Genomic DNA, 26,973 nt, shown 5'->3' on the forward strand with positions numbered 1-26,973 from the left:
GTCCTCTCCTCCTGAGGTGTGTGGAGGAGGAGGAGGAGGGAAGGCTGGTGTGTCCTCTCCTCCTGCTGGTGTGTGGAGGAGGAGGAGGGAAGGCAGGTGTGTCCTCTCCTCCTGCTGGTGTGTGGAGGAGGAGGAGGGAAGGCTGGTGTGTCCTCTCCTCCTGCTGGTGTGTGGAGGAGGAGGGAAGGCTGGTGTGTCCTCTCCTCCTGCTGGTGTGTGGAGGAGGAGGGAAGGCAGGTGTGTCCTCTCCTTCTGCTGGTGTATGAAGGAGGAGGGAAGGCTGGTGTGTCCTCTCCTCCTGCTGGTGTGTGGAGGAGGAGGAGGGAAGGCAGGTGTGTCCTCTCCTTCTGCTGGTGTATGAAGGAGGAGGGAAGGCAGGTGTGTCCTCTCCTCCTGCTGGTGTGTGGAGGAGGAGGGAAGGCTGGTGTGTCCTCTCCTCCTGCTGGTGTGTGGAGGAGGAGGAGGGAAGGCAGGTGTGTCCTCTCCTCCTGCTGGTGTGTGGAGGAGGAGGAGGGAAGGCTGGTGTGTCCTCTCCTCCTGCTGGTGTGTGGAGGAGGAGGAGGGAAGGCAGGTGTGTCCTCTCCTCCTGCTGGTGTATGAAGGAGGAGGGAAGGCTGGTGTGTCCTCTCCTCCTGCTGGTGTATGAAGGAGGATGAGGGAAGGCAGGTGTGTCCTCTCCTCCTGCTGGTGTGTGGAGGAGGAGGAGGGAAGGCAGGTGTGTCCTCTCCTCCTGCTGGTGATCACCTCGCCCGCCCGCCTCCTGCAGCCAACACCTCACTGTCGTGAGGACGCTCCTCGCTGCTGTGTGGCAACAGGTAAGACTTGACCACAGGATATGAATAATGTGTACACAATACCTTTCCTAGCGCTACCTCGCGCGCGCGTGAGAGGAGGGGAATGCCATTTCAGTGTGGCGTGGTGGCGACGAGAATGGATGAAGTATGTGTATGTATATGTATGTATACGTTCAAATGTATACGTATGTATATGTGCGTGTGTGGGTGTTTATGTATATACATGTGTATGTGGGTGGGTTGGGCCATTCTTTCGTCTGTTTCCCTGTACTCAGGAGAGACTGAGTACAGAAAGGAAAAAGGTGAGAAAAAAGGACGTAAGGGGAGTGGGGGAGGAATGGGATGTATTTAGGGAAGCAGTGATGGATTGCGCAAGATGCTTGTGGCATGAGAAGAGTGGGAGGTGGACAGATTAGAAAGGGTAGTGAGTGGTGGGATGAAGAAGTAAGATTATTAGTGAAAGAGAAGAGAGAGGCATTTGGACGATTTTTGCTGGGAAGTAATGCAAATGAGTGGGAGATGTATAAAAGAAAGAGGCAGGAGGGCAAGAGAGAGGGGCAAGAAGTGAAAAAGAGGGCAAATGAGAGTTGGGGTGAGAGAGTATCATTAAATTTTAGGGAGAATAAAAAGATGTTCTGGAAGGAGGTAAATAAAGTGCGTAAGACAAGGGAGCAAATGGGAACTTCAGTGAAGGGCGCTAATGGGGAGGTGATAACAAGTAGTGGTGATGTGAGAAGGAGATGGAGTGAGTATTTTGAAGGTTTGTTGAATGTGTGTGATGATAGAGTGGCAGATATAGGGTGTTTTGGTCGAGGTGGTGTGCAAAGTGAAAGGGTTAGGGAGAATGATTTGGTAAACAGAGAAGAGGTAGCAAAATCTTTGCGGAAGATGAAAGCCGGCAAGGCAGCGGGTTTGGATGGTATTGCAGTGGAATTTATTTAAAAAGGGGGTGACTGTATTGTTGACTGCTTGGTAAGGTTATTTGATGTATATATGACTCATGGTGAGGTGCCTGAGGATTGGCGGAATGCTTGCATAGTGCCATTGTACAAAGACAAAGGGGATAAAAGTGAGTGCTCAAATTACAGAGGTATAAGTTTGTTGAGTATTCCTGGGAAATTATATAGGAGGGTATTGATTGAGAGGGTGAAGGCATGTACAGAGCATCAGATTGAGGAAGAGCAGTGTGGTTAGATAAGTGGTAGAAGATGTGTGGATCAGGTGTTTGTTTTGAAGAATGTATGTGAGAAATACTTAGAAAACCAAATGGATTTGTATGTAGCATTTATGGATCTGGAGAAGCCATATGATAGAGTTGATAGAGATGCTCTGTGGAAGGTTTTAAGAATATATGGTATGGGAGGCAAGTTGTTGGAAGCAGTGAAAAGTTTTCATCGAGGATGTAAGGCATGTGTACGTGTAGGAAGAGAGGGAAGTGATTGGTTCTCAGTGAATGTAGGTTTGCTGCTGGGGTGTGTGATGTCTCCATGGTTGTTTAATTTGTTTATAGATGGGGTTGTTAGCGAGGTGAATGCAAGAGTTTTGGAAAGAGGGGCAAGTATGCAGTCTGTTGTGGATGAGAGAGCTTGGGAAGTGAGTCAGTTGTTGTTCGCTGATGATACAGCGCTGGTGGCTGATTCATGTGAGAAACTGCAGAAGTTGGTGACTGAGTTTGGTAAGGTGTGTGAAAGAAGAAAGCTGAGAGTAGATGTTAATAAGAGCAAGGTTATTAGGTACAGTAGGGTTGAGGGACAAGTCAATTGGGAGGTAAGTTTGAATGGAGAAAAACTGGAGAAAGTGAAGTGTTTTAGATATCTGGGAGTGGATTTGGCAGCGGATGGAACCATGGAAGCGGAAGTGAATCATAGGGTAGGGGAGGGGGCGAAAGTTCTGGGAGCTTTGAAGAATGTGTGGAAGTCGAGAAAATTATCTTGGAAAGCAAAAATGGGTATGTTTGAAGGAATAGTGGTTCCAACAATGTTATATGGTTGCGAGGCATGGGCTATGGATAGAATTGTGCGGAGGAGGGTGGATGTGCAAGAAATGAGATGTTTGAGATCAATATGTGGTGTGAGGTGGTTTGATCGAGTAAGTAATGATAGGGTAAGAGAGATGTGTGGTAATTAAAAGAGTGTGGTTGAGAGAGCAGAGGAGGGTGCTTTGAAATGGTTTGGTCACATGGAGAGAATGAGTGAGGAAAGATTGACCAAGAGAATACATATGTCAGAGTTGGAGGGAACGAGGAGAAGTGGGAGAGCAAATTGGAGGTGGAAAGATGAAGTGAAAAAGATTTTGAGTGATCGGGGCCTGAACATGTAGGAGAGTGAAAGGCGTGCAAGGAATCGAGTGAATTGGAACGATGTGGTATACCGGGATTGACGTGATGTCAATGGATTGAACCAGGGCATGTGATGCGTCTGGGGTAAACCATAGAAAGTTCTGTGGGGCCTGGCTGTGGAAAGGGAGCTGTGATTTCGGTGCATTATTACATGACAGCTAGAGACTGAGTGTGAACGAATGTGGCCTTTGCTGTCTTTTCCTAGCGCTACCTCGCGCACAGGCGGGGGGAGGGGGTTGTTATTTCATGTGTGGCGGGGTGGCGATGAAAATGAATAAAGGCAGACAGTATGAATTATGTACATGTTATATATGTATATGTCTGTGTGTGTGTGTATATATATGTATACGTTGAGATGTATAGGTATGTATATGTGCGTGTGTGGATGTGTATGTGGGTGGGTTGGGCCATTCTTTCGTCTGTTTCCTTGCGCTACCTCGCTAACGCGGGAGACAGCGACAAAGCAATATATATATATATATATATATATATATATATATATATATATATATATATATATATATATATATATATATATACATATATATATATATATATATATATTTTTTTTTTTTTTTTCATATATATATATATATATATATATATATATATATATATATATATATATATATATATATATATTCATGTGGTTCAGGTGTATGCTTTGAAGAATGTATGTGAGAAATACTTAGAAAAACAGATGGATTTGTATGTAGCGTTTATGGATCTGGAGAAGGCATGTGATGGAGTTCATAGAGATGCTCTGTGGAAGGTATTAAGAATATATGGTGTGGGAGGAAAGTTGTTAGAAGCAGTGAAAAGTTTTTATCGAGGATGTAAGGCATGTGTACGTGTAGGAAGAGAGGAAAGTGATTGGTTCCCAGTGAATGTCGGTTTGCGGCAGGGATGCGTGATGTCTCCATGGTTGTTTAATTTGTTCATGGATGGGGTTGTTAGGAAGGTGAATGCATGAGTTTTGTAGAAAGGAGCAAGTATGCAGTCTGTTGTGGATGAGAGGGCTTGGGAAGTGAGTCAGTTGTTCGCTGATGATACAGCGCTGGTGGCTGATTTGGGCGAGAAACTGCAGAAGTTGGTGACTGAATTTGGTAAAGTTGTAAAAGAAGAAAGCTGAGAGTAAATGTGAATAAGAGCAAGGTTATTAGGTTCAGTAGGGTTGAGGGACAAGTCAATTGGGAGGTAAGTTTGAATGGAGAAAAACTGGAAGTGAAGTGTTTTCGATATCTAGGAGTGGATTTGGCAGCGGATGGAACCGTGGAAGCGGAAGTGAGTCACATGGTGGGGGAGGGGGCGAAGGTTCTGGGAGCGTTAAAGAATGTGTGGAAGGCCAGAACGCTATCTCGGAAAGCAAGAATGGGTATGTTTGAAGGAATAGTGGTTCTAACAATGTTATATGTTTGTAAGGCATGGGCTACAGATAGGGTTGTACGGAGGAGGGTGGATGTGTTGGAAATGAGATGTTTGAGGACAATATGTGATGTGAGGTGGTTCGATCGAGTAAGTAATGAAAGGGCGAGAGAGATGTGTGGTAATAAAAAGAGTGTGGTTGAGAGAGCAGTAAAGGGTGTATTGAAATGGTTTGGTCACATGGAGAGAATGAGTGAGGAAAGATTGACAAAGAGGATATATGTGTCAGAGGTGGAGGGAACAAGGAGAAGTGGGAGACCAAATTGGAGGTGGAAGGATAGAGTGAAAAAGATTTTGAGCGATCGGAGCTTGAACATACAAGAGGGTGAAAGGCGTGCAAGGAATCGAGTGAATTGGAACGTTGGGGTATATCGGGGTGGACGTGCTATCAGTGAATTGAACCAGGGTATGTGAAGCGTCTGGGATAAAGCATGGAAAGTTTTGTGGGGTAATGTTGATGTGGAAAGGAAACTGTGGTTTCGGTGCATTATACATGACAGCAAGAGTCTGAGTGTGAACGAATGTGGCCTTTGTTGTCCATTTCTTAGTGCTACCTCTCGGGGGGGAGGGGGTGCCATTTCATGTGTGGCGGGGTCACGGCGAGAGTGGATGAAGGCAGCATGTATGAATATGTACATGTGTATATATGTATACGTCTGTGTATGTATATGTATGTATACGTTGAAATGTATAGATATGTATATGTGCGTGTGTGGGCGTTTATGTATATACATATGTATGTGGGTGGGTTGAGCCATCCTTTCGTTTGTTTCCTTGCGCTGCCTCGCTAACGCGGGAGACAACGACAAAGTATAATATATATATATATATATATATATATATATATATATATATATATATATATATATATATATATATATATATAGTCTAGTGGTAGTGGATGATAGTGACAAAATTCTGTTCTATTATCGTTTCTGTGTTTGTTGAAGAAGTCGATGTGTTACCGTACTCCGCCTGCAACTGGTTATGACACGAGTGATAAGTTAGCTTCGGTGAGGCTGTATGATCATCATTGTTATGGAACAATAGTAGTACAGTCTCATGAAGGACTTTCCTGCTCCAAAGAATCCACCATTGACCTGCTCCTGCCTGGAGTGCAGCATGGAAACTACAAGAGAAACATGAAAAGCGAACTAAGAATGTATAATGAGAATGATAATTGATATTAGTCTAAAACCATTCAGACGTGTCACACTCAGACGTGTCACACTCAGACGTGTCACACTCAGACGTGTCACACTCAGATGTGTCACACTCAGACGTGTCACACTCAGACGTGTCACACTCAGACGTGTCACACTCAGACGTGTCGCATTCAGACGTGTCACACTCAGACGTGTCACACGCAGACGTATCACACGCAGACGTGCCACATGCATACGTGTCACATTCAGACGTGTCACATTCAGGCAGTAGACTTGGTAGATGTATTGATCATTAAGCTACAATGTTGTGTGTTAGTGTGTAGGTAATGTTGATGATGTAAACATAATGTGAGTCAGGAAAATATGATTATATTGAGGTCAAGTTTACAAAGACTGCGTTCATTGTCACGTGATGCAAGAACAGTGGCATAGTTGGTCACTCCTGGAGGTCACAGTGGCATAGTTGGTCACTCCTGGAGGTCACAGTGGCATAGTTGGTCACTCCTGGAGGTCACAGTGGCATAGTTGGTCACTGCTGGAGGTCACAGTGGCACAGATTGTTGTTGGTGACTGCTGGAGGTCACAGTGGCATAGATTGTTGTTGGTGAGAGCTGGAGGTCACAGTGGCACAGATTGTTGTTGGTGTCTGCTGGAGGTCACAGTGGCACAGATTGTTGTTGGTGACAGCTGGAGGTCACAGTGGCACAGACTGTTGTTGGTGACTGCTGGAGGTCACAGTGGCACAGATTGTTGTTGGTGACAGCTGGAGGTCACAGTGACACAGATTGTTGTTGGTGACAGCTGGAGGTCACAGTGACACAGATTGTTGTTGGTGACAGCTGGAGGTCACAGTGGCACAGATTGTTGTAAATGACTGCTGGAGGTCACAGTGGCACAGATTGTTGTTGGTGACTGCTGGAGGTCACAGTGGCACAGATTGTTGTTGGTGACTGCTGGAGGTCACAGTGGCACAGATTGTTGTTGGAGACTGCTGGAGGTCACAGTGGCACAGATTGTTGTTGGTGACAGCTGGAGGTCACAGTGGCACAGATTGTTGTTGGAGACTGCTGGAGGTCACAGTGGCACAGATTGTTGTTGGTGACTGCTGGAGGTCACAGTGGCACAGACTGTTGTTGGTGACAGCTGGAGGTCACAGTGACACAGATTGTTGTTGGTGACTGCTGGAGGTCACAGTGGCACAGATTGTTGTTGGTGTCTGCTGGAGGTCACAGTGGCACAGATTGTTGTTGGTGTCTGCTGGAGGTCACAGTGGCACAGACTGTTGTTGGAGACTGCTGGAGGTCACAGTGGCACAGACTGTTGTTGGTGACTGCTGGAGGTCACAGTGACACAGATTGTTGTTGGTGACAGCTGGAGGTCACACATATAACAATCATTATCAAATGGTCTACAGAAGCAGGCCGTTACACATCGTCACTTCAGAATGATAAATATGTTCGCTTCACACACGTAACAGGTCCATAACAGATCTATTTGACCAGGTAGTCGCCCTCTCACTTGTTAGATCTATTGACCTTTACATCATATCATCTGTGTCTCCTTCTTTGTTTATTTCGTAGTGAAAGCCTATGACACTTACCATCTGTGTCGTCCATGTTTGCTGCACAAAACTGTTTCCCAAAAGTTGCGGCGCATGTTGAAGTTGTGTCAACTTCATCACAGTTGTTAATTATGACCTGCGTGAGCGTATGTTGTGGTGTTGGGGGAGTGGAGGAGGGTGAATGGCCCATGGGACAAGGGAGAGAGAGAGAGAGAGAGAGAGAGAGAGAGAGAGAGAGAGAGAGAGAGAGAGAGAGAGAGAGGAGTTTTCAGAGAGGCCGTGTCTTTAATGTGCACAAGTTCCCTCGCCTGGCCTTCATACTTCAACGTTACCAGACAACAACATTTTGAACAGCCTTGTTGTGTGTGTCTTTGTGTGTGTGTGGTTATTAAATATGGTTGTAGAATACTTCAATAACCTCAAGTTCAAGACAGAGTCGGGAATAAACTCCTCCTCGAAGAATGTATACATAGAAGGAAGTTTCCTCGATACTGTTTGTGTTTGACTTTCGACTCGAAGAGAAGCTGCCTCATCATAGAAAACGTACATGGTGCTGAGGAAAGAAAATTTGATTTTAACGGTAACTAAAATATTTGAAGCTCCCAAACCAATAGTCGTCTATGTCTGAGAAAACAGTTTGACAATAACAACAACAATAAACATATGCAAGTCATGAAGGGAAATGGTCAATATATCAGAAGTGCTGATGCGGGATGGTCAATATACTTGACCAAACTGATAACACTGCGTATAACATGCGCATGATAACTAGATAACACTATCTATCACCATGAAGGAAATGATAACAAATTGACGAAATATATAATCATATACCACAAGAAAAGACATCATGACCAACACAGAAATAATATTATAACCAACCAACCCACAATACGTGTTTATCTTAACCATGTGACGACTCGGGGAAAAGTCGAACTTCGTGTTTTCGTTTTCTTCACACCACGTAGGTGTGGCCCGCCCTGTTATGGAGTCATGTTTATTGATTTATTTTCTCGTGTGTGTTTCTGCCCCGCACCAACGCTGCTGTGTGAACCTCCTGCCAAAATGTTCACAAACAGACGCTACGTCTTCGTTCACAACGCCATCTACTGGGAAGTGTATCTATTTTTAGGGATAATCAGTTGGTTGTAAGAATAACTGTTCCTTTTATCTATTTTCCTTGAAAATCCCACATCGTCACAAGAAGAAAGAGATCAACGAAAAACAGCCAAGATGGGACGCACAAGAACAAAGTCACTACAGATCTGTACACCAGATGACCTTCCCTGTGTTGTGGTATAGTTCGTCTATGTATCAAACTACTGAGCCACAAAATCGTTCAGTTTCTTAAATCTTATATGAAGGAGGACATTGTAGGCAGACATCCAGCCGCCCACAACACAATAACAAACACAGAACAACATTTTGGGTCTTGTGGTGTGCGTGACGTAATTAGCAATACAGTAGTTAACTCGGTGTATACCTGATAATGAGGAGATTAAAGATATGATTGGCTCGCAAGATAATCTTCCGCCAGACACACGACACAAAGATGAGGATCAATACTGAGTGTGGCGGACGGTCGTGTTAACTGAGTATTGTACACACTGCCACCTGCTGACGCTGATCACAACTGCTGACGCTGATCATAACTACTGATGCTGATCATAACTGCTGACGCTGATCATAACTATTGATGCTGATCATAACTGCTGACGCTGATCACAACTGCTGACGCTGATCATAGCTACTGACGCTGATCACAACTGCTGACGCTGATCATAACTATTGATGCTGATCATAACTGCTGACGCTGATCACAACTGCTGATCACAACTGCTGACGCTGATCATAGCTACTGACGCTGATCATAGCTACTGAAGCTGATCATAACTACTGATGCTGATCATAACTACTGACGCCGATCACAACTGCTGACGTTGATCACAACTGCTGACGCTCATCACAACTACTGACTATGTCAACTACTGACGATCCGCTGATCATAGCTACTGACGCTGATCATAACTACTGACGCTGATCATAACTACTGACGCCGATCACAACTGCTGACGTTGATCACAACTGCTGACGCTCATCACAACTACTGACTATGTCAACTACTGACGATCACAACTGCTGACGCTGATCACAACTCCTGACGATGATCACAACTCCTGACGATGATCACAACTGCTGACTCTGATCACAACTGAAGACTGGACACGTGCTGGGGTCTGGAGTGAGAGACATACACAAGAATACACAAGAATATCCAGACAGCAACAGACCTTCGGGTGCTTTCCAGGATGTCTGTTGTGGCTGATGATATCATCAGACACAGATCAATGTGGCCAAAGTTCGTAGGTATATAGATAACTCTAAGAGAATAACTTGTAAATTATCATTGTGACTCTGGCGACGCAAAATGATGAAAGTCGTGGACTTGAAGCGACGTATTCATCAAGTTGATCTGGCGACGCAAAATGATGAAAGTCGTGGACTTGAAGCGACGTATTCATCAAGTTGATCTGGCGACGCAAAATGATGAAAGTCTTGGACTTGAAGCGACGTATTCATCAAGTTGATCTGGCGACGCAAAATGATGAAAGTCGTGGACTTGAAGCGACGTATTCATCAAGTTGATCTGGCGACGCAAATGATGAAAGTCGTGGACTTGAAGCGACGTATTCATCAAGTTGATCTGGCGACGCAAAATGATGAAAGTCGTGGACTTGAAGCCGTTTTCCCTTCAAGTTTGGATCTGGTCGACGCAAAAATGATGCAAAGTTCGTGGACTTGAAGCGAGTAATTCATCAAGTGATCTGGCGACGCAAAATGATGAAAGTCGTGGACTTGAAGCGACGTATTCATCAAGTTGATCTGGCGACGCAAAATGATGAAAGTCGTGGACTTGAAGCGACGTATTCATCAAGTTGATCTGGCGACGCAAAATGATGAAAGTCGTGGACTTGAAGCGACGTATTCATCAAGTTGATCTGGCGACGCAAATGATGAAAGTCGTGGACTTGAAGCGACGTATTCATCAAGTTGATCTGGCGACGCAAAATGATGAAAGTCGTGGACTTGAAGCGACGTATTCATCAAGTGGATTCTTCAACGTATCTCTATAAAGTCCTGCCTTCAATTGCTCTACGTGGGATATCGTTCCATATATCAACAACCTTGTTCCAGAAAATGTGTGTTTTTCTCAGAGTAAACCTGAGTTTATGAAATATTTGTCTAAATGACTATTGAAGTTATTCATAGTCTTAGCATTCACTATGTCTGACGGTAACTTATTCCAGTGGTCAACACATCTATAGGAAAAGAAGCTTTTTCCCACGTTCGTACTACATCTTGTAGCTTTAGATCTTATTCCATTTGTCCTGGTAATTTTATTTTCCTGTATTTCGAAAAAATGTTCGTGATTAACTTTATGGAACTTGTTCAAAATTTTGAACACTTGCATTAAGTCGTCGTGAAGTCTACGTTTTATTAAGGGAGAAGAGATCCAATCGTTTTAGACTCTCTTCGTATGTCAGTGATGGAATCAGTTTTGTCGCGCGTCTTTGTACTTACTCTAATTCTTCCTCGTCTTTATTATAGTTTGGTGACCAAAACTGGACTCCATATTCAAGGTTTGGTCTTACTAGAGAATTATAAAGTGTGAGAATTGTTTCTGGTGTCTTGTGTTCCTGGCTATGAAACCTAACATTTGGTTACCTTTTTTACTTGCTGCTTGACACTGTTTAGTGTATTTCAGATTGTCGTTAATGACAACTCAAAGGTCCTTTTCTTCATTTACTTTAGTTAGAGAGTTTCCGAATAGTTTGTAGTCGTAACGCATATTCTTGTCTCCAATGTGCATAACTTTACACTTGTCTACATTTAAACTTCATTTGCCATCTGTCTGACCACTCTGCTGGTAAGTTAAGATCTTTGAATCATTTCGCAGTCCCGCCTGTTTACATCTCTACCTCTTAGTTTAGTATCGTCAGCAAATTTGGAGATCTTAGATATGAGACCGAGTTCTAGGTCATTAATGTATATTATGAAAAGGATTGGACCTAGGACCGACCCCTGTGGCACACCACTCGTTACGTCGAGCCAATCTGAGGCTTCGCTGTGTACACGCTGCTTTCTTCCGGTAAGCCAGTCTCTGATCCATGTACACAGTTCTTCACCGATTCCTTGAGTTTATGTAAAAGTCTCTTGTGAGGTACTTTATCGAAAGCCTTTTGTAAATGTAAATATACTACATCAGATGGTAATTTTTCGTCCCAGTTCTGATAAATAACATTAGAAAATTCCATCAAATTCGTCAGGCAGGATCTTCTATAGCGGAAACCGTGTTGGTTGTTCGATATAATTTTGTGTTATAGAAACGTGACAATTTCATCTCGTATTATTTTTCCATCATTTTACCTAACACTGACGTAAGGCTAATTGGGCGGTAGTTCAAGGCACACTTTTTGTCTCCTTGTTTATATATAGGAGAAACATTTGCTAGTTTCCAGTCAGTTGGCACCTGATCATCTGATAGAGATTTGTTGAATATTTTTGTTATGGTGTATATCAGCTGTCTCCTGACCTCCTTTAAAAATCTTGGAGTTAAGTTATCTGGGCCGTGGGATTTGTTAGGATTTAATTGGTCCAGGTATTTAAGTACTTCAGAACTCTTTATTTCTCTAACCTTCAACTCTTCTTCATCAGATCCTTGAAACATTTTCATTGGTTGTGGTATTCGAGATGTTTCTTCAATTGTCAATACAGAGTTGAAAGAATAGTTTAGTATGGTAACCATTTCCTTGTCATCAGTAGTTAGTGTGTCATGTTCGTTTCGTAATGGTTCAATTCCTTCTTTTACTGTCTTCCTTTGTCTTAGACATTTTTTCTTCGTCGCGTTTACTCTGTCTTATGACCTTCTTACACTCTCTTTGGATTTTGATTAATTTCTGGTGATTTTCATCGGTTCCCATTAATTTAAATTTCTTATATGTTTTCATCTTTTGGTGAATTGGTCCTTCTATTCTCCTATTCATCCATGATGGTTTTGAAATATTACAAGTTTTCTTCGTAATTTGTGGAATCTGTTTCTTTTTAATCTTGAGTCTTGTGTTTGTAGAATTATTCCACATTTCCTCGACTGTGTGAACGTCAAGAGGTTTTGTTCAATTGGTAATGCGAATTACTTGTCTAATGTTTTCATAATTTGCTGGTCAGTTATCTGGGATCAAGAGTTTGTTGATATTATTTCATAACCTAAATTCATCTCTAATGTAATCAAAGTGTGATCGCTGTGTGACAACCTCTCGTCAACTTCACAAGAGTTGATTACGTTTGTGTCACAGGTGAGGACAAGATCAAGTATGTTTTGACCTCGAGTTGTGGTTTCTTAATTAACTGTTCCAGTAAAGTGTCTTCAATCAGTTCCGTTATGTCTCGTTCCCTCTCGGTCACCTGTTAACGTGATCCACTTTATATTTGGACTGAAGTCTACTACCATCATAACCTCTTTACTGTAGGTTTGATTTCATTGTACAATATCTTATCGTCTTATTCTTGCTTAGGTCTGTAAAATCCTGTAATGAAACCTTAAATCATTTCAGACTTAAAAACAAAAATTCCTGAGAATTCACTTCATATTCATTAAGTATACATCGACCAAAGAAAGTAATATGAAATATCTTATTTTACCATTTCAAAAAAAAAACATTCATGACATTACTAATCTGAAAAGGAAATATTTTTGGCCTAAAATGCATTTTTCCTATTTTTTCTCAGAAGTTCTATCTTCAAAACCTCAGTATAGGTTCAGTTTTAAATGGTAAATATAAATTTGAGGTTGCTGTATTGTTTATCTTAATTAAGTCATGTAATTAAGCATTTTAATGATTGTTTCAAGTATTCTATGATTATTCACTTCACAATTTCTCGGTACATCTCAGCCAGAAGCAAGATTATGAAATGTTGGATACTTTGATTATTTCATATTATAATTTTGAAAGTTTTTGGCGGGAAAAATACCTTTTTTTTCTATTTTTTCATGTGAATATTAATATCCTTATTGTTTGTGGGTCATTCAGTCTTGTAGCTAAACCTTTCAATAATCACAAGATTTAAAAATGACATGAGAATTCAATCTATGTGTGTGTGGTATCTGTCGACCAGAGCAAACATTACTATATCTCTCATGATCATTTTAACTATTAAAAACTTTTATGTTATCTACATCACATTAAGAACATGGCCAGAGAAATACCCTGAACTGTTCGCTGTAAATTTTGTTTTTCTGAGCAGAATAGGTTGCCCCAGCCTCATTATGTGGCCTATTGATATATTGTTAGTGGGTAATTAAGTCTTGTATATAATTAAATAGTTACGTGTTTAGAATATTTCCTGATTTTCTATATGATGATAATCCGGTATCTATCGCTCAGACGAAGCAATTTGAATTATTGTACATAATCATATGAGGTTACGAAGCATTTCGTTATATTATAGTGTTGATACGAAAGGTATTTACGTCTGGTATGTTACTTGGGAACTTTGTTTTGCATCATAACTTCATTATAGATCCAACCACGAGAGCTGGAGATGGCCTTGGTGTATTGCGTGAGGCCAGAGAACTCTTGGAATTAAACGATAAAATGATTACTTCAAATGTTTCATGATCAACTTTATTTCTATATATATATGTGTCGGCCAGAGGAAGTGTCATGAAATAGTTTACTCTCAGTTCATCATTGTTACATTTCAGTTTTAAAAGACTTTTTTTTTTTTTTGTTTGGGGATGGAAGAAATTATAATAAAGGAGGGGAGGCTTTCCAGCCAACACGACTTTTACAACAGAGATACGTGAACAGTGTTTGTTCATACCAAAGTTGTTACATCTACGGACATGAATGTGAAGAACTAATGTTATCTAAATATGAAGAACTAATGTTATCTTCATGAATGTGAAGAACTAATGTTATCTAAATATGAAGAACTAATGTTATCTTTATGAATGTGAAGAACTAATGTTATGTTCATGAATGTGAAGAACTAATGTTATGTTCATGAATGTGAAGAACTAATGTTATGTTCATGAATGTGAAGAACTAATGTTATGTTCATGAATGTGAAGAACTAATGTTATGTTCATGAATGTGAAGAACTAATGTTATCTTCATGAATGTGAAGAACTAATGTTATGTTCATGAATGTGAAGAACTAATGTTATGTTCATGAATGTGAAGAACTAATGTTATGTTCATGAATGTGAAGAACTAATGTTATGTTCATGAATGTGAAGAACTAATGTTATGTTCATGAATGTGAAGAACTAATGTTATGTTCATGAATGTGAAGAACTAATGTTATCTAAATATGTAGAACTAATGTTATCTTCATGAATGTGAAGAACTAATGTTATGTTCATGAATGTGAAGAACTAATGTTATCTTCATGAATGTGAAGAACTAATGTTATCTTCATGAATGTGAAGAACTAATGTTATCTTCATGAATGTGAAGAACTAATGTTATCTTCATGAATGTGAAGAACTAATGTTATCTTCATGAATGTGAAGAACTAATGTTATGTTCATGAATGTGAAGAACTAATGTTATCTTCATGAATGTGAAGAACTAATGTTATGTTCATGAATGTGAAGAACTAATGTTATCTTCATGAATGTGAAGAACTAATGTTATGTTCATGAATGTGAAGAACTAATGTTATCTTCATGAATGTGAAGAACTAATGTTATGTTCATGAATGTGAAGAACTAATGTTATCTTCATGAATGTGAAGAACTAATGTTATCTTCATGAATGTGAAGAACTAATGTTATGTTCATGAATGTGAAGAACTAATGTTATCTTTATGAATGTGAAGAACTAATGTTATGTTCATGAATGTGAAGAACTAATGTTATCTTTATGAATGTGAAGAACTAATGTTATGTTCATGAATGTGAAGAACTAATGTTATCTAAATATGTAGAACTAATGTTATCTTCATGAATGTGAAGAACTAATGTTATGTTCATGAATGTGAAGAACTAATGTTATCTTCATGAATGTGAAGAACTAATGTTATCTTCATGAATGTGAAGAACTAATGTTATCTTTATGAATGTGAAGAACTAATGTTATGTTCATGAATGTGAAGAACTAATGTTATCTAAATATGTAGAACTAATGTTATCTTCATGAATGTGAAGAACTAATGTTATGTTCATGAATGTGAAGAACTAATGTTATCTTCATGAATGTGAAGAACTAATGTTATCTTCATGAATGTGAAGAACTAATGTTATCTTCATGAATGTGAAGAACTAATGTTATCTTCATGAATGTGAAGAACTAATGTTATCTTCATGAATGTGAAGAACTAATGTTATCTTCATGAATGTGAAGAACTAATGTTATCTTCATGAATGTGAAGAACTAATGTTATCTTCATGAATGTGAAGAACTAATGTTATCTTCATGAATGTGAAGAACTAATGTTATGTTCATGAATGTGAAGAACTAATGTTATCTTCATGAATGTGAAGAACTAATGTTATGTTCATGAATGTGAAGAACTAATGTTATCTTCATGAATGTGAAGAACTAATGTTATGTTCATGAATGTGAAGAACTAATGTTATCTTCATGAATGTGAAGAACTAATGTTATCTTCATGAATGTGAAGAACTAATGTTATGTTCATGAATGTGAAGAACTAATGTTATCTTCATGAATGTGAAGAACTAATGTTATCTTCATGAATGTGAAGAACTAATGTTATCTTCATGAATGTGAAGAACTAATGTTATCTTCATGAATGTGAAGAACTAATGTTATCTTCATGAATGTGAAGAACTAATGTTATCTTCATGAATGTGAAGAACTAATGTTATGTTCATGAATGTGAAGAACTAATGTTATCTTCATGAATGTGAAGAACTAATGTTATCTTCATGAATGTGAAGAACTAATGTTATCTTCATGAATGTGAAGAACTAATGTTATGTTCATGAATGTGAAGAACTAATGTTATCTTTATGAATGTGAAGAACTAATGTTATGTTCATGAATGTGAAGAACTAATGTTATCTAAATATGTAGAACTAATGTTATCTTCATGAATGTGAAGAACTAATGTTATCTTTATGAATGTGAAGAACTAATGTTATGTTCATGAATGTGAAGAACTAATGTTATCTAAATATGTAGAACTAATGTTATCTTCATGAATGTGAAGAACTAATGTTATGTTCATGAATGTGAAGAACTAATGTTATGTTCATGAATGTGAAGAACTAATGTTATGTTCATGAATGTGAAGAACTAATGTTATCTTCATGAATGTGAAGAACTAATGTTATCTTCATGAATGTGAAGAACTAATGTTATGTTCATGAATGTGAAGAACTAATGTTATCTTCATGAATGTGAAGAACTAATGTTATGTTCATGAATGTGAAGAACTAATGTTATGTTCATGAATGTGAAGAACTAATGTTATGTTCATGAATGTGAAGAACTAATGTTATGTTCATGAATGTGAAGAACTAATGTTATGTTCATGAATGTGAAGAACTAATGTTATGTTCATGAATGTGAAGAACTAATGTTATCTAAATATGTAGAACTAATGTTATCTTCATGAATGTGAAGAACTAATGTTATCTTCATGAATGTGAAGAACTAATGTTATGTTCATGAATGTGAAGAACTAATGTTATCTTTATGAATGTGAAGAACTAATGTTATGTTCATGAATGTGAAGAACTAATGTTATCTAAATATGTAGAACTAATGTTATCTTCATGAATGTGAAGAACTAATGTTATCTTTATGAATGTGAAGAACTAATGTTATGTTCATGAATGTGAAGAACTAATGTTATCTAAATATGTAGAACTAATGTTATCTTCATGAATGTGAAGAACTAATGTTATCTTCATGAATGTGAAGAACTAATGTTATGTTCATGAATGTGAAGAACTAATGTTATCTTTATGAATGTGAAGAACTAATGTTATGTTCATGAATGTGAAGAACTAATGTTATCTTTATGAATGTGAAGAACTAATGTTATGTTCATGAATGTGAAGAACTAATGTTATGTTCATGAATGTGAAGAACTAATGTTATGTTCATGAATGTGAAGAACTAATGTTATGTTCATGAATGTGAAGAACTAATGTTATGTTCATGAATGTGAAGAACTAATGTTATGTTCATGAATGTGAAGAACTAATGTTATGTTCATGAATGTGAAGAACTAATGTTATGTTCATGAATGTGAAGAACTAATGTTATGTTCATGAATGTGAAGAACTAATGTTATGTTCATGAATGTGAAGAACTAATGTTATGTTCATGAATGTGAAGAACTAATGTTATGTTCATGAATGTGAAGAACTAATGTTATGTTCATGAATGTGAAGAACTAATGTTATGTTCATGAATGTGAAGAACTAATGTTATGTTCATGAATGTGAAGAACTAATGTTATGTTCATGAATGTGAAGAACTAATGTTATGTTCATGAATGTGAAGAACTAATGTTATCTTCATGAATGTGAAGAACTAATGTTATGTTCATGAATGTGAAGAACTAATGTTATGTTCATGAATGTGAAGAACTAATGTTATGTTCATGAATGTGAAGAACTAATGTTATGTTCATGAATGTGAAGAACTAATGTTATGTTCATGAATGTGAAGAACTAATGTTATGTTCATGAATGTGAAGAACTAATGTTATGTTCATGAATGTGAAGAACTAATGTTATGTTCATGAATGTGAAGAACTAATGTTATCTTCATGAATGTGAAGAACTAATGTTATCTTCATGAATGTGAAGAACTAATGTTATCTTCATGAATGTGAAGAACTAATGTTATGTTCATGAATGTGAAGAACTAATGTTATGTTCATGAATGTGAAGAACTAATGTTATGTTCATGAATGTGAAGAACTAATGTTATGTTCATGAATGTGAAGAACTAATGTTATGTTCATGAATGTGAAGAACTAATGTTATGTTCATGAATGTGAAGAACTAATGTTATCTAAATATGTAGAACTAATGTTATCTTCATGAATGTGAAGAACTAATGTTATGTTCATGAATGTGAAGAACTAATGTTATCTTCATGAATGTGAAGAACTAATGTTATGTTCATGAATGTGAAGAACTAATGTTATCTTCATGAATGTGAAGAACTAATGTTATCTTCATGAATGTGAAGAACTAATGTTATCTTCATGAATGTGAAGAACTAATGTTATGTTCATGAATGTGAAGAACTAATGTTATCTTCATGAATGTGAAGAACTAATGTTATGTTCATGAATGTGAAGAACTAATGTTATCTTCATGAATGTGAAGAACTAATGTTATGTTCATGAATGTGAAGAACTAATGTTATCTTCATGAATGTGAAGAACTAATGTTATGTTCATGAATGTGAAGAACTAATGTTATCTTCATGAATGTGAAGAACTAATGTTATCTTCATGAATGTGAAGAACTAATGTTATGTTCATGAATGTGAAGAACTAATGTTATCTTCATGAATGTGAAGAAGTTATCTTGATCAGGAAGTGTGTGAAGGATAGTGAAACACTAATTGTAAGTGCCTTATAAGTGCATTTATTGGCGTTCATCAGTGAGCCTTTTCCCTTTTCACTTTACAAAATGTAACAAAACGCGTAAACAGCCAACTTGAGGGACAAGCTTGTACAACTGAATGACAGTATTGTCGGAAGGTCGAACTGTTATCACCATCTGGCATTGTGTCAGCTGGCAGGGTAGTGTGTCCACCACTGGTGATAGTCTGGCACGGAAATGTGAGCCATCCTCACCAGTGGTGATGGTAAAACACAGTGTCAGCTGGCAGGGCAGTGTATCCACCACTGGTGATAGTCTGGCACGGAAATGTGAGCCATCCTCACCAGTGGTGATGGTAAAACAGAGTGTCAGCTGGTAGGGCAGTGTCTCCACCACTGGTGATAGTCTGGCACGGAAATGTGAGCCATCCTCACCAGTGGTGATGGTAAAACACAGTGTCAGCTGGCAGGGCAGTGTCTCCACCACTGGGGATAGTCTGACATGAACTGTGAAGATTCCCAGTGGTGAGAGTAGAGTAGTTAGGGGTCTGTCATAACCAGTGGGGATGACCACGGCCTTGTGTGGAGTGTGTCTCTGGCCACAGTGACCACTGAGCAGCACTGCACAGTAAGGCTAGGGATCCCACTGTGATGCTCAGCACCTACTAATGCTCAGCATCCACTGACACAGACCCTAGTAATGGTCAGCATCCACTGACACAGACCCCAGTAATGCTCAGCATCCACTGACACAGACCCCAGTAATGCTCAGCATCCACTGACACTCAGACCCCAGTAATGCTCAGCATCCACTGACACAGACCCCAGTAATGCTCAGCATCCACTGACACTCAGACCCCAGTAATGCTCAGCATCCACTGACACAGACCCCAGTAATGCTCAGCATCCACTGACACTCAGACCCCAGTAATGCTCAGCATAAACTGACACTCAGACCCCAGTAATGCTCAGCATCCACTGACACAGACCCCAGTAATGCTCAGCATCCACTGATACAGACCCCAGTAATGCTCAGCATCCACTGACACAGACCCCAGTAATGCTCAGCATCCACTGACACTCAGACCCCAGTAATGCTCAGCCTTCATTAATGGTCAGCCTCCAGTAATGCTCAGTCTCCAGTAATACTCGGCCTCCAGTGATGCTCAGTCTCCAGCATAGTTCAGCCTCCAGTAAGGGTCAACCTCCAACAAGGGTCACCCTCGAGTAAGAGTCATCTTCCAGGAATGTTCACCTTCCAGTAAGGCAGCTGGAACATCCAGGATCTTCATGGAACACACTGGGTTCCAGCAGTGGCGTTAGATTTACCTTGGTCGACACCCCTCCTGGCTGGCTGGCACGAGCCAGATGGATCAGACACCAGTTGCCCCGGCCTCGACCTGTCTCCACTGCCCCGAGAACGAGTGGGCGTCCGGCGAGCTACGAACCAAACACAAGCGACCGACCAGATACACCTTACACGTCAGCTGCTGTCATAATGAGTGCGTGCCTGAGGCAGTGAAGGTGGGACAGTCTGCAACTTTTCAACATTTTACATTTCCTCTTCGCCTTCGTCCTCGCCCTCGAGGATGCTGTCGATGGCCACTTCTTCGTAGTCCTTCTCCAGAGCAGCCAAGTCCTCGCGGGCCTCGGAGAACTCGCCCTCTTCCATCCCCTCTCCCACGTACCAGTGGACGAAAGCTCGCTTGGCGTACATGAGGTCGAACTTGTGATCTAGGCGACCCCAGGCCTCGGCGATGGCTGTGGTGTTGGAGAGCATGCAGACTGCGCGAGCCACCTTAGCTAGGTCTGCGCCAGGCACCACAGTGGGAGGCTGGTAGTTGATGCCCACCTGAAGCACATAATGAAGCTATTACACACGTACACCACCTCAATCAGGGACACAGGATATGAACCCACTTGCTCTTGTCTCAATATCGAAGTCTTAAACAAGAATATAACATACAGAAGATAATATATGACAATATAACTTATACACAAGATAATATATGACAACATGAACGTCACCAGACCAACATATATGGAAAGTTTTGTGCGCCAAACGAGACCATGTAGTGAGGTGGATCACCTTGAAGCCAGTGGGGCACCAGTCCACGAACTGGATGGAACGTTTCGTCTTGATGGAGGCGATGGCTGCGTTCACGTCTTTGGGCACGACGTCCCCACGATACAGGAGACAGCAAGCCATGTACTTCCCGTGACGGGGGTCACATTTCACCATCTGCCGGAGGAGCAACACCTGTCATAACACCTGTGGCCTTATAGTAGACCTGGAGACCTGTCATAACACCTGTGGCCTTATAGTAGACCTGGAGACCTGTCATAACACCTGTGGCCTTATAGTAGACCTGGAGACCTGTCATAACACCTGTGGCCTTACAGTAGACCTGAAGACCTGTCATAACACCTGTGTCCTTACAGTAGACCTGGAGACCTGTCATAACACTTGTGGCCTGAGACCTGTCATAACACCTGTGGCCTTAAAGTAGACCTGGAGACCTGTCATAACACCTGTGTCCTTACAGTACACCTGAAGACCTGTCATAACACCTGTGTCCTTACAGTAGACCTGGAGACCTGTCATAACACCTGTGTCCTTACAGTAGACCTGGAGACCTGTCATAACACCTGCTACGTCAGGTATCTGATCATGACAAGTAGGATGACACCCACCCCATCACTGGTGTGACACTGACACGCTTGACACTGACACGCTTGACACTGACACTTCTCCTGAGTCAGTGGTTGAGGGTAACGAAGTGGTCATGTAACAACTGACCTCCTCGTCAGCTCACATTGCTCTAACACCTGCCTTGTTACACGAGGTCAATACACTAACACCTGTCGTGTCATTCCTGAGGTCAGTACACCTGTCATAACACCTGTCGTGTCATTCTAGAGGTCATAAAACCTGTCATAACACCTGTCGTATCATTCTAGAGGTCATAACACCTCTCGTATCATTCTAGAGGTCATAACACCTGTCGTATCATTCTAGAGGTCATAACACCTGTCATGTCGTTCTATAGGTCAATAACCTGTCATAACACCTGTCGTGTCATTCTAGAGGTCATAACACCTGTCATGTCGTTCTATAGGTCAATAACCTGTCATAACACCTGTCGTGTCATTCTAGAGGTCGAAACACCTGTCATAACACCTGTCGTGTCATTCTAGAGGTCAATAACCTGTCATAACACCTGTCGTGTCATCCTAGAGGTCAATAACCTGTCATAACACCTGTCGTGTCATCCTAGAGGTCAATAACCTGTCATAACCCCTGTCATGTCATCCTAGAGGTCATAACACCTGTCATAACACCTGTCGTGTCATTCTAGAGGTCATAACACCTGTCATAACACCTGTCGTGTCATTCTAGAGGTCATAACACCTGTCATAACACCTGTCGTGTCATTCTAGAGGTCAAAACACCTGTCATAACACCTGTCGTGTCATTCTAGAGGTCATAACACCTGTCGTGTCATCCTAGAGGTCATAACACCTGTCATAACACCTGTCGTGTCATTCTAGAGGTCATAACACCTGTCATAACACCTGTCATGTCATTCTAGAGGTCAATACACCTGTCATAGCACCTGTCGTGTCATTCTAGAGGTCATAACACCTGTCATAACACCTGTCGTGTCATTCTAGAGGTCAATACACCTGTCATAGCACCTGTCGTGTCATTCTAGAGGTCATAACACCTGTCATAACACCTGTCGTGTCATTCTAGAGGTCATAACACCTGCCCCTTCTCCTGTTACGTACACAGTTGTTGTTGACGCCACACACGTATACCAACCAGTCTGTTCGTGTTGCTATGTATACATTACTACCACCGACACTACTTACTTACTTACACGCAACGTGAGAGAACAAATGTAGAAACATATACATACACATACACACACACACATACACACACACACACACACATACACACACACACACATACACATATACAAACACACACATACGCACTCACATATACACAGACATATACACGCACACATACACACTCACATACACACATACACACGCATATACATACGCACACACACACATACACACACACACACTCGTATACACACACACATATACACACATACGCACACACATACACACTCACACACACACACACACACACACACACACACACACACACACACACACACACACTCATACATACACACACACACATACACACACACACACACACACACACACACACACACACACACAAATACATACACACACACACACACACATACACTCACACACACACAGACACATACACACACACTCACACACACACAGACAAATACACACACACATACACATACACACACACACATACACACACACACACACACACACACATATACATACACAGACACACACACACACACACATATATATACACAAACACATACACACACATATACACATACACAAACGTACACACACATACACACATATGCACACACACATACACACACATACACACACACACACACACACACATATATATACACACGCGTATACACACACACATATACAAACACACACATACACACTCATATATACACAGACATATACACGCACACATACACACTCACATACACACACACACACTCACATACACACACACTCACATACACACACACACGCACATACATACACACACACATATACAAACACACACTCGTATACACACACACATATACACACATACGCACACATATACACACTCACATACACACACACACATACACACTCATACACACACACTCTCATACACACACACATACACATGCGCATACACACACATACACATACACACTTACACACGCATACACATACACATACATACACACATGCACACACATACACATAAACACACATACACATACACGCGCACACACACATACATACACACACACATACACGCACACATACACACTCACATACACACATACACACACACACACACACACACACACACACACACACACACACACATACACACACACAAATACATACACACACAAACACACACATACACACACATACACATACAAGCACACACATACACACAAACACACACACATACATACGCACGCACACACACACACACACACACACACACACACACACACACACACACGCATAAACACACAAATACACACACACGCGCACACACAAACACATATACACACACATACACACACACACATACACGCACATACATACACACACAAACACACACACACACACCCAAACACACACACACATATACATACACAAACACACAAACACACCCATACACACACACAAACACACACATACACACACAGACATACATACACAAACACACACACATACACATAAACATACACATACCAACACAAACACACACATACAAACATACACACAGAGACATACACACACGTACACACAAACGCACACATACACACACACACACATGCATACACACACGCGCACAAACACATACACACACACACACACAAACACATTCACACACACACACGCATACACACAAACATACATATATACACACACACAAACACACACATACACACACACACACGCAGAAACACACATATACACACACAAACACACACATACTCACACACATACACAACACATACACACACATGAACACACATACAAACACACACACACATGCATACATACACACACAAACACACACATACAAACACACACACACACACACATACCCACACACACACATACACAAACGCACACACACACCTACAAACACACACACACAAACACACACATACACACACATACATACAGACACATACACACACAAACACATACACACAGACATACACACACATATACACTTTCACACTCACATACATAAACACACATACACACACACATGCATACACACAAACATACATACACACACATAAACACACACATACACACAGAGGCACACACACACACATACATACATACACACACACGCATACACACAAACATACATACACACACATAAACACACACATACACACAGAGGCACACACACACATACATACATACACACACACACAAACATACACACACACACACACACACAGAGGCACACACACACACACACATACATACATACATACACACACACGCATACACACAAACATACAGACACACACACACACACACACACACACACACACACACACACACACACAGAGGCACACACACACACATACATACATACATACACACACACGCATACACACAAACATACAGACACACACACACACACACACACACACACACACACACAGTGCAAAACTCCCTCCACGTACAGTACAAATAGGTCATTACACACAAAACTTCAAGTTGCCCTGCTGCCAGACAGGCAGCCAGAAGTTGTACGGAAGATGAGAACAAAGAACGAGTGTAGCGAGATACGAAGGAAGGGAAAGAGACATTTTGAAAGGATTGTGTTGGGCCAATCAGAAGAAAACTCCCAAATTTACCATAAAATCATCATTAATAACTAGTCAGTTAAGCAGGTGATGGTGAGGGGCGAAGTGTAGAGGGTAACAGGAGGTTATGTGAGGAACTGAATAATGAGTTCAAGTGTTTTCACAGTGGGAGACACTGCTGCCACAACACCAGGGAGATGGAATGGGAAGCAGACGTCAGAATAATGCTGGAGTCTTGACCCACACAAGGTGTATGTGCTGGAGATGTGAGCAGGTATACTTGACACATCTGGACACACTTCTCAACGGGTCGTTGGTGACAGGCAAAGCGTCAGGGGAGTGGAAGGAGGCAAACGTCATCTGTACACACAAGGAAGTAAACCAGGACCTGACGATGAGCTACAGACCAGCCTCGCTGACGACTGTGGTCTGTATGGCTCTGGGGAAAAAAATAATCCAAGGGGAAATGGAGGATTTTCTACGAAAGAGAAATTACCTAAATGAGAGGCAATACGGTTCTAGGTTAAGGTGTTTACAAACCCCCGAGAGAGAGAGAGAGAGAGAGAGAGAGAGAGAGAGAGAGAGAGAGAGAGAGAGAGAGAGAGAGAGACTGTCTTACACAGTGGGGAAGACTCGATGCCTTGTTTGGTCAAAAGGAATTCAACACTGTGCCACATGTGAGGCTGGATCATCAGGCAGGAGCAAATGAAAGACTCCTTTAATGAGAGATTATCTTACTAGAAGGGATCATCGGATGCGTGTTTGAGGAGCGTTCTCGAGGGAGGTTAAGGTTACCAGCGGAGTGCCACAGGGGTCTGCTCTGGGACCATCACTCTTCTTGATCTACGTGGACGACTTGTCTGAAGGTGTAGACGCCTACCTGAGCGACTGTAGATGAAGCAGACGTCACGGGGTAGGTGTAGAGGGTGGAAGAGTGCATCAACTTACAGAGGGACCTAAACGAATTCCAAAGTTGGTCTGATGCATGATTGATGAAGTTCAACCCGAGGAGATGTAACACAAACGGGTCACAGTGAGAGAAGACCTGAATGTGATCATCATGTAGCAGGAGGTAAGCTGCAGGGTTTGTGTAGGAGTTAGAACTTCAGTAGACATTGTCCCTCACTGGTCGCCAGAATCCTTCATTACCAGCGTAACTGAAGAGACCAACTGTCTGGTTCAGTTCGAGCTGTTGCCATCCTATATAAAGTCAAAACTACAATATGCTTCTCAGATTTGGTCATCGCACCTTAAGAAACACAACGAGCTGATAGAGAAGGTGCAGAGGATAGCAACAAAGACAGAACCAGAATCAAAACAGCCTATCTACAGGGAAAGGCTAAAAGCCTTAATTATGCCCTTCTTAGAAGAACAAAGAGTGAGTGGTGACCTAATCTGACTTCCTTTTAAACGGATCGACGACTTGAATAGTGAACAGATCTCGAAGAGATGTGGGGGTAGAACAATCACAGGACAGGACGTGAAGTTGAGTTGGAGGTATAAACAAATATTTGTATAGTATAAGACTGGAATAGTAAAGGTCATGACAGGATAAGCGGGGACCATGACAGGATAA

General features: G+C 40.9%; 1 protein-coding gene across 4 annotated transcripts in view; it reads right to left on the minus strand.

Annotated features, from left to right (window-relative positions):
• Positions 1-18,905: 18,905 nt before the first annotated feature.
• Positions 18,906-26,973, minus strand: part of LOC139748135 (tubulin alpha-1A chain-like) — an 82,137-nt gene continuing 74,069 nt past the window's right edge. For 3 of the 4 annotated variants that reach the window (XM_071660808.1, XM_071660809.1, XM_071660806.1), the window contains 2 exons: positions 20,975-21,127; positions 20,296-20,737 (listed from right to left, as the gene is read on the minus strand). In XM_071660808.1, coding sequence (XP_071516909.1) covers positions 20,438-20,737; positions 20,975-21,127 — 453 coding nt within the window. In that variant the 3' untranslated portion in view covers positions 20,296-20,437. Of the gene's footprint in view, positions 20,738-20,974; positions 21,128-26,973 lie in introns of all 4 variants that reach the window. The other variant, XM_071660807.1, reaches the window with a different exon arrangement.

Source organism: Panulirus ornatus, chromosome 72 (genome assembly GCF_036320965.1).
Source record: "Panulirus ornatus isolate Po-2019 chromosome 72, ASM3632096v1, whole genome shotgun sequence".
Classification (NCBI taxonomy): Eukaryota; Metazoa; Arthropoda; class Malacostraca; order Decapoda; family Palinuridae; genus Panulirus; species Panulirus ornatus.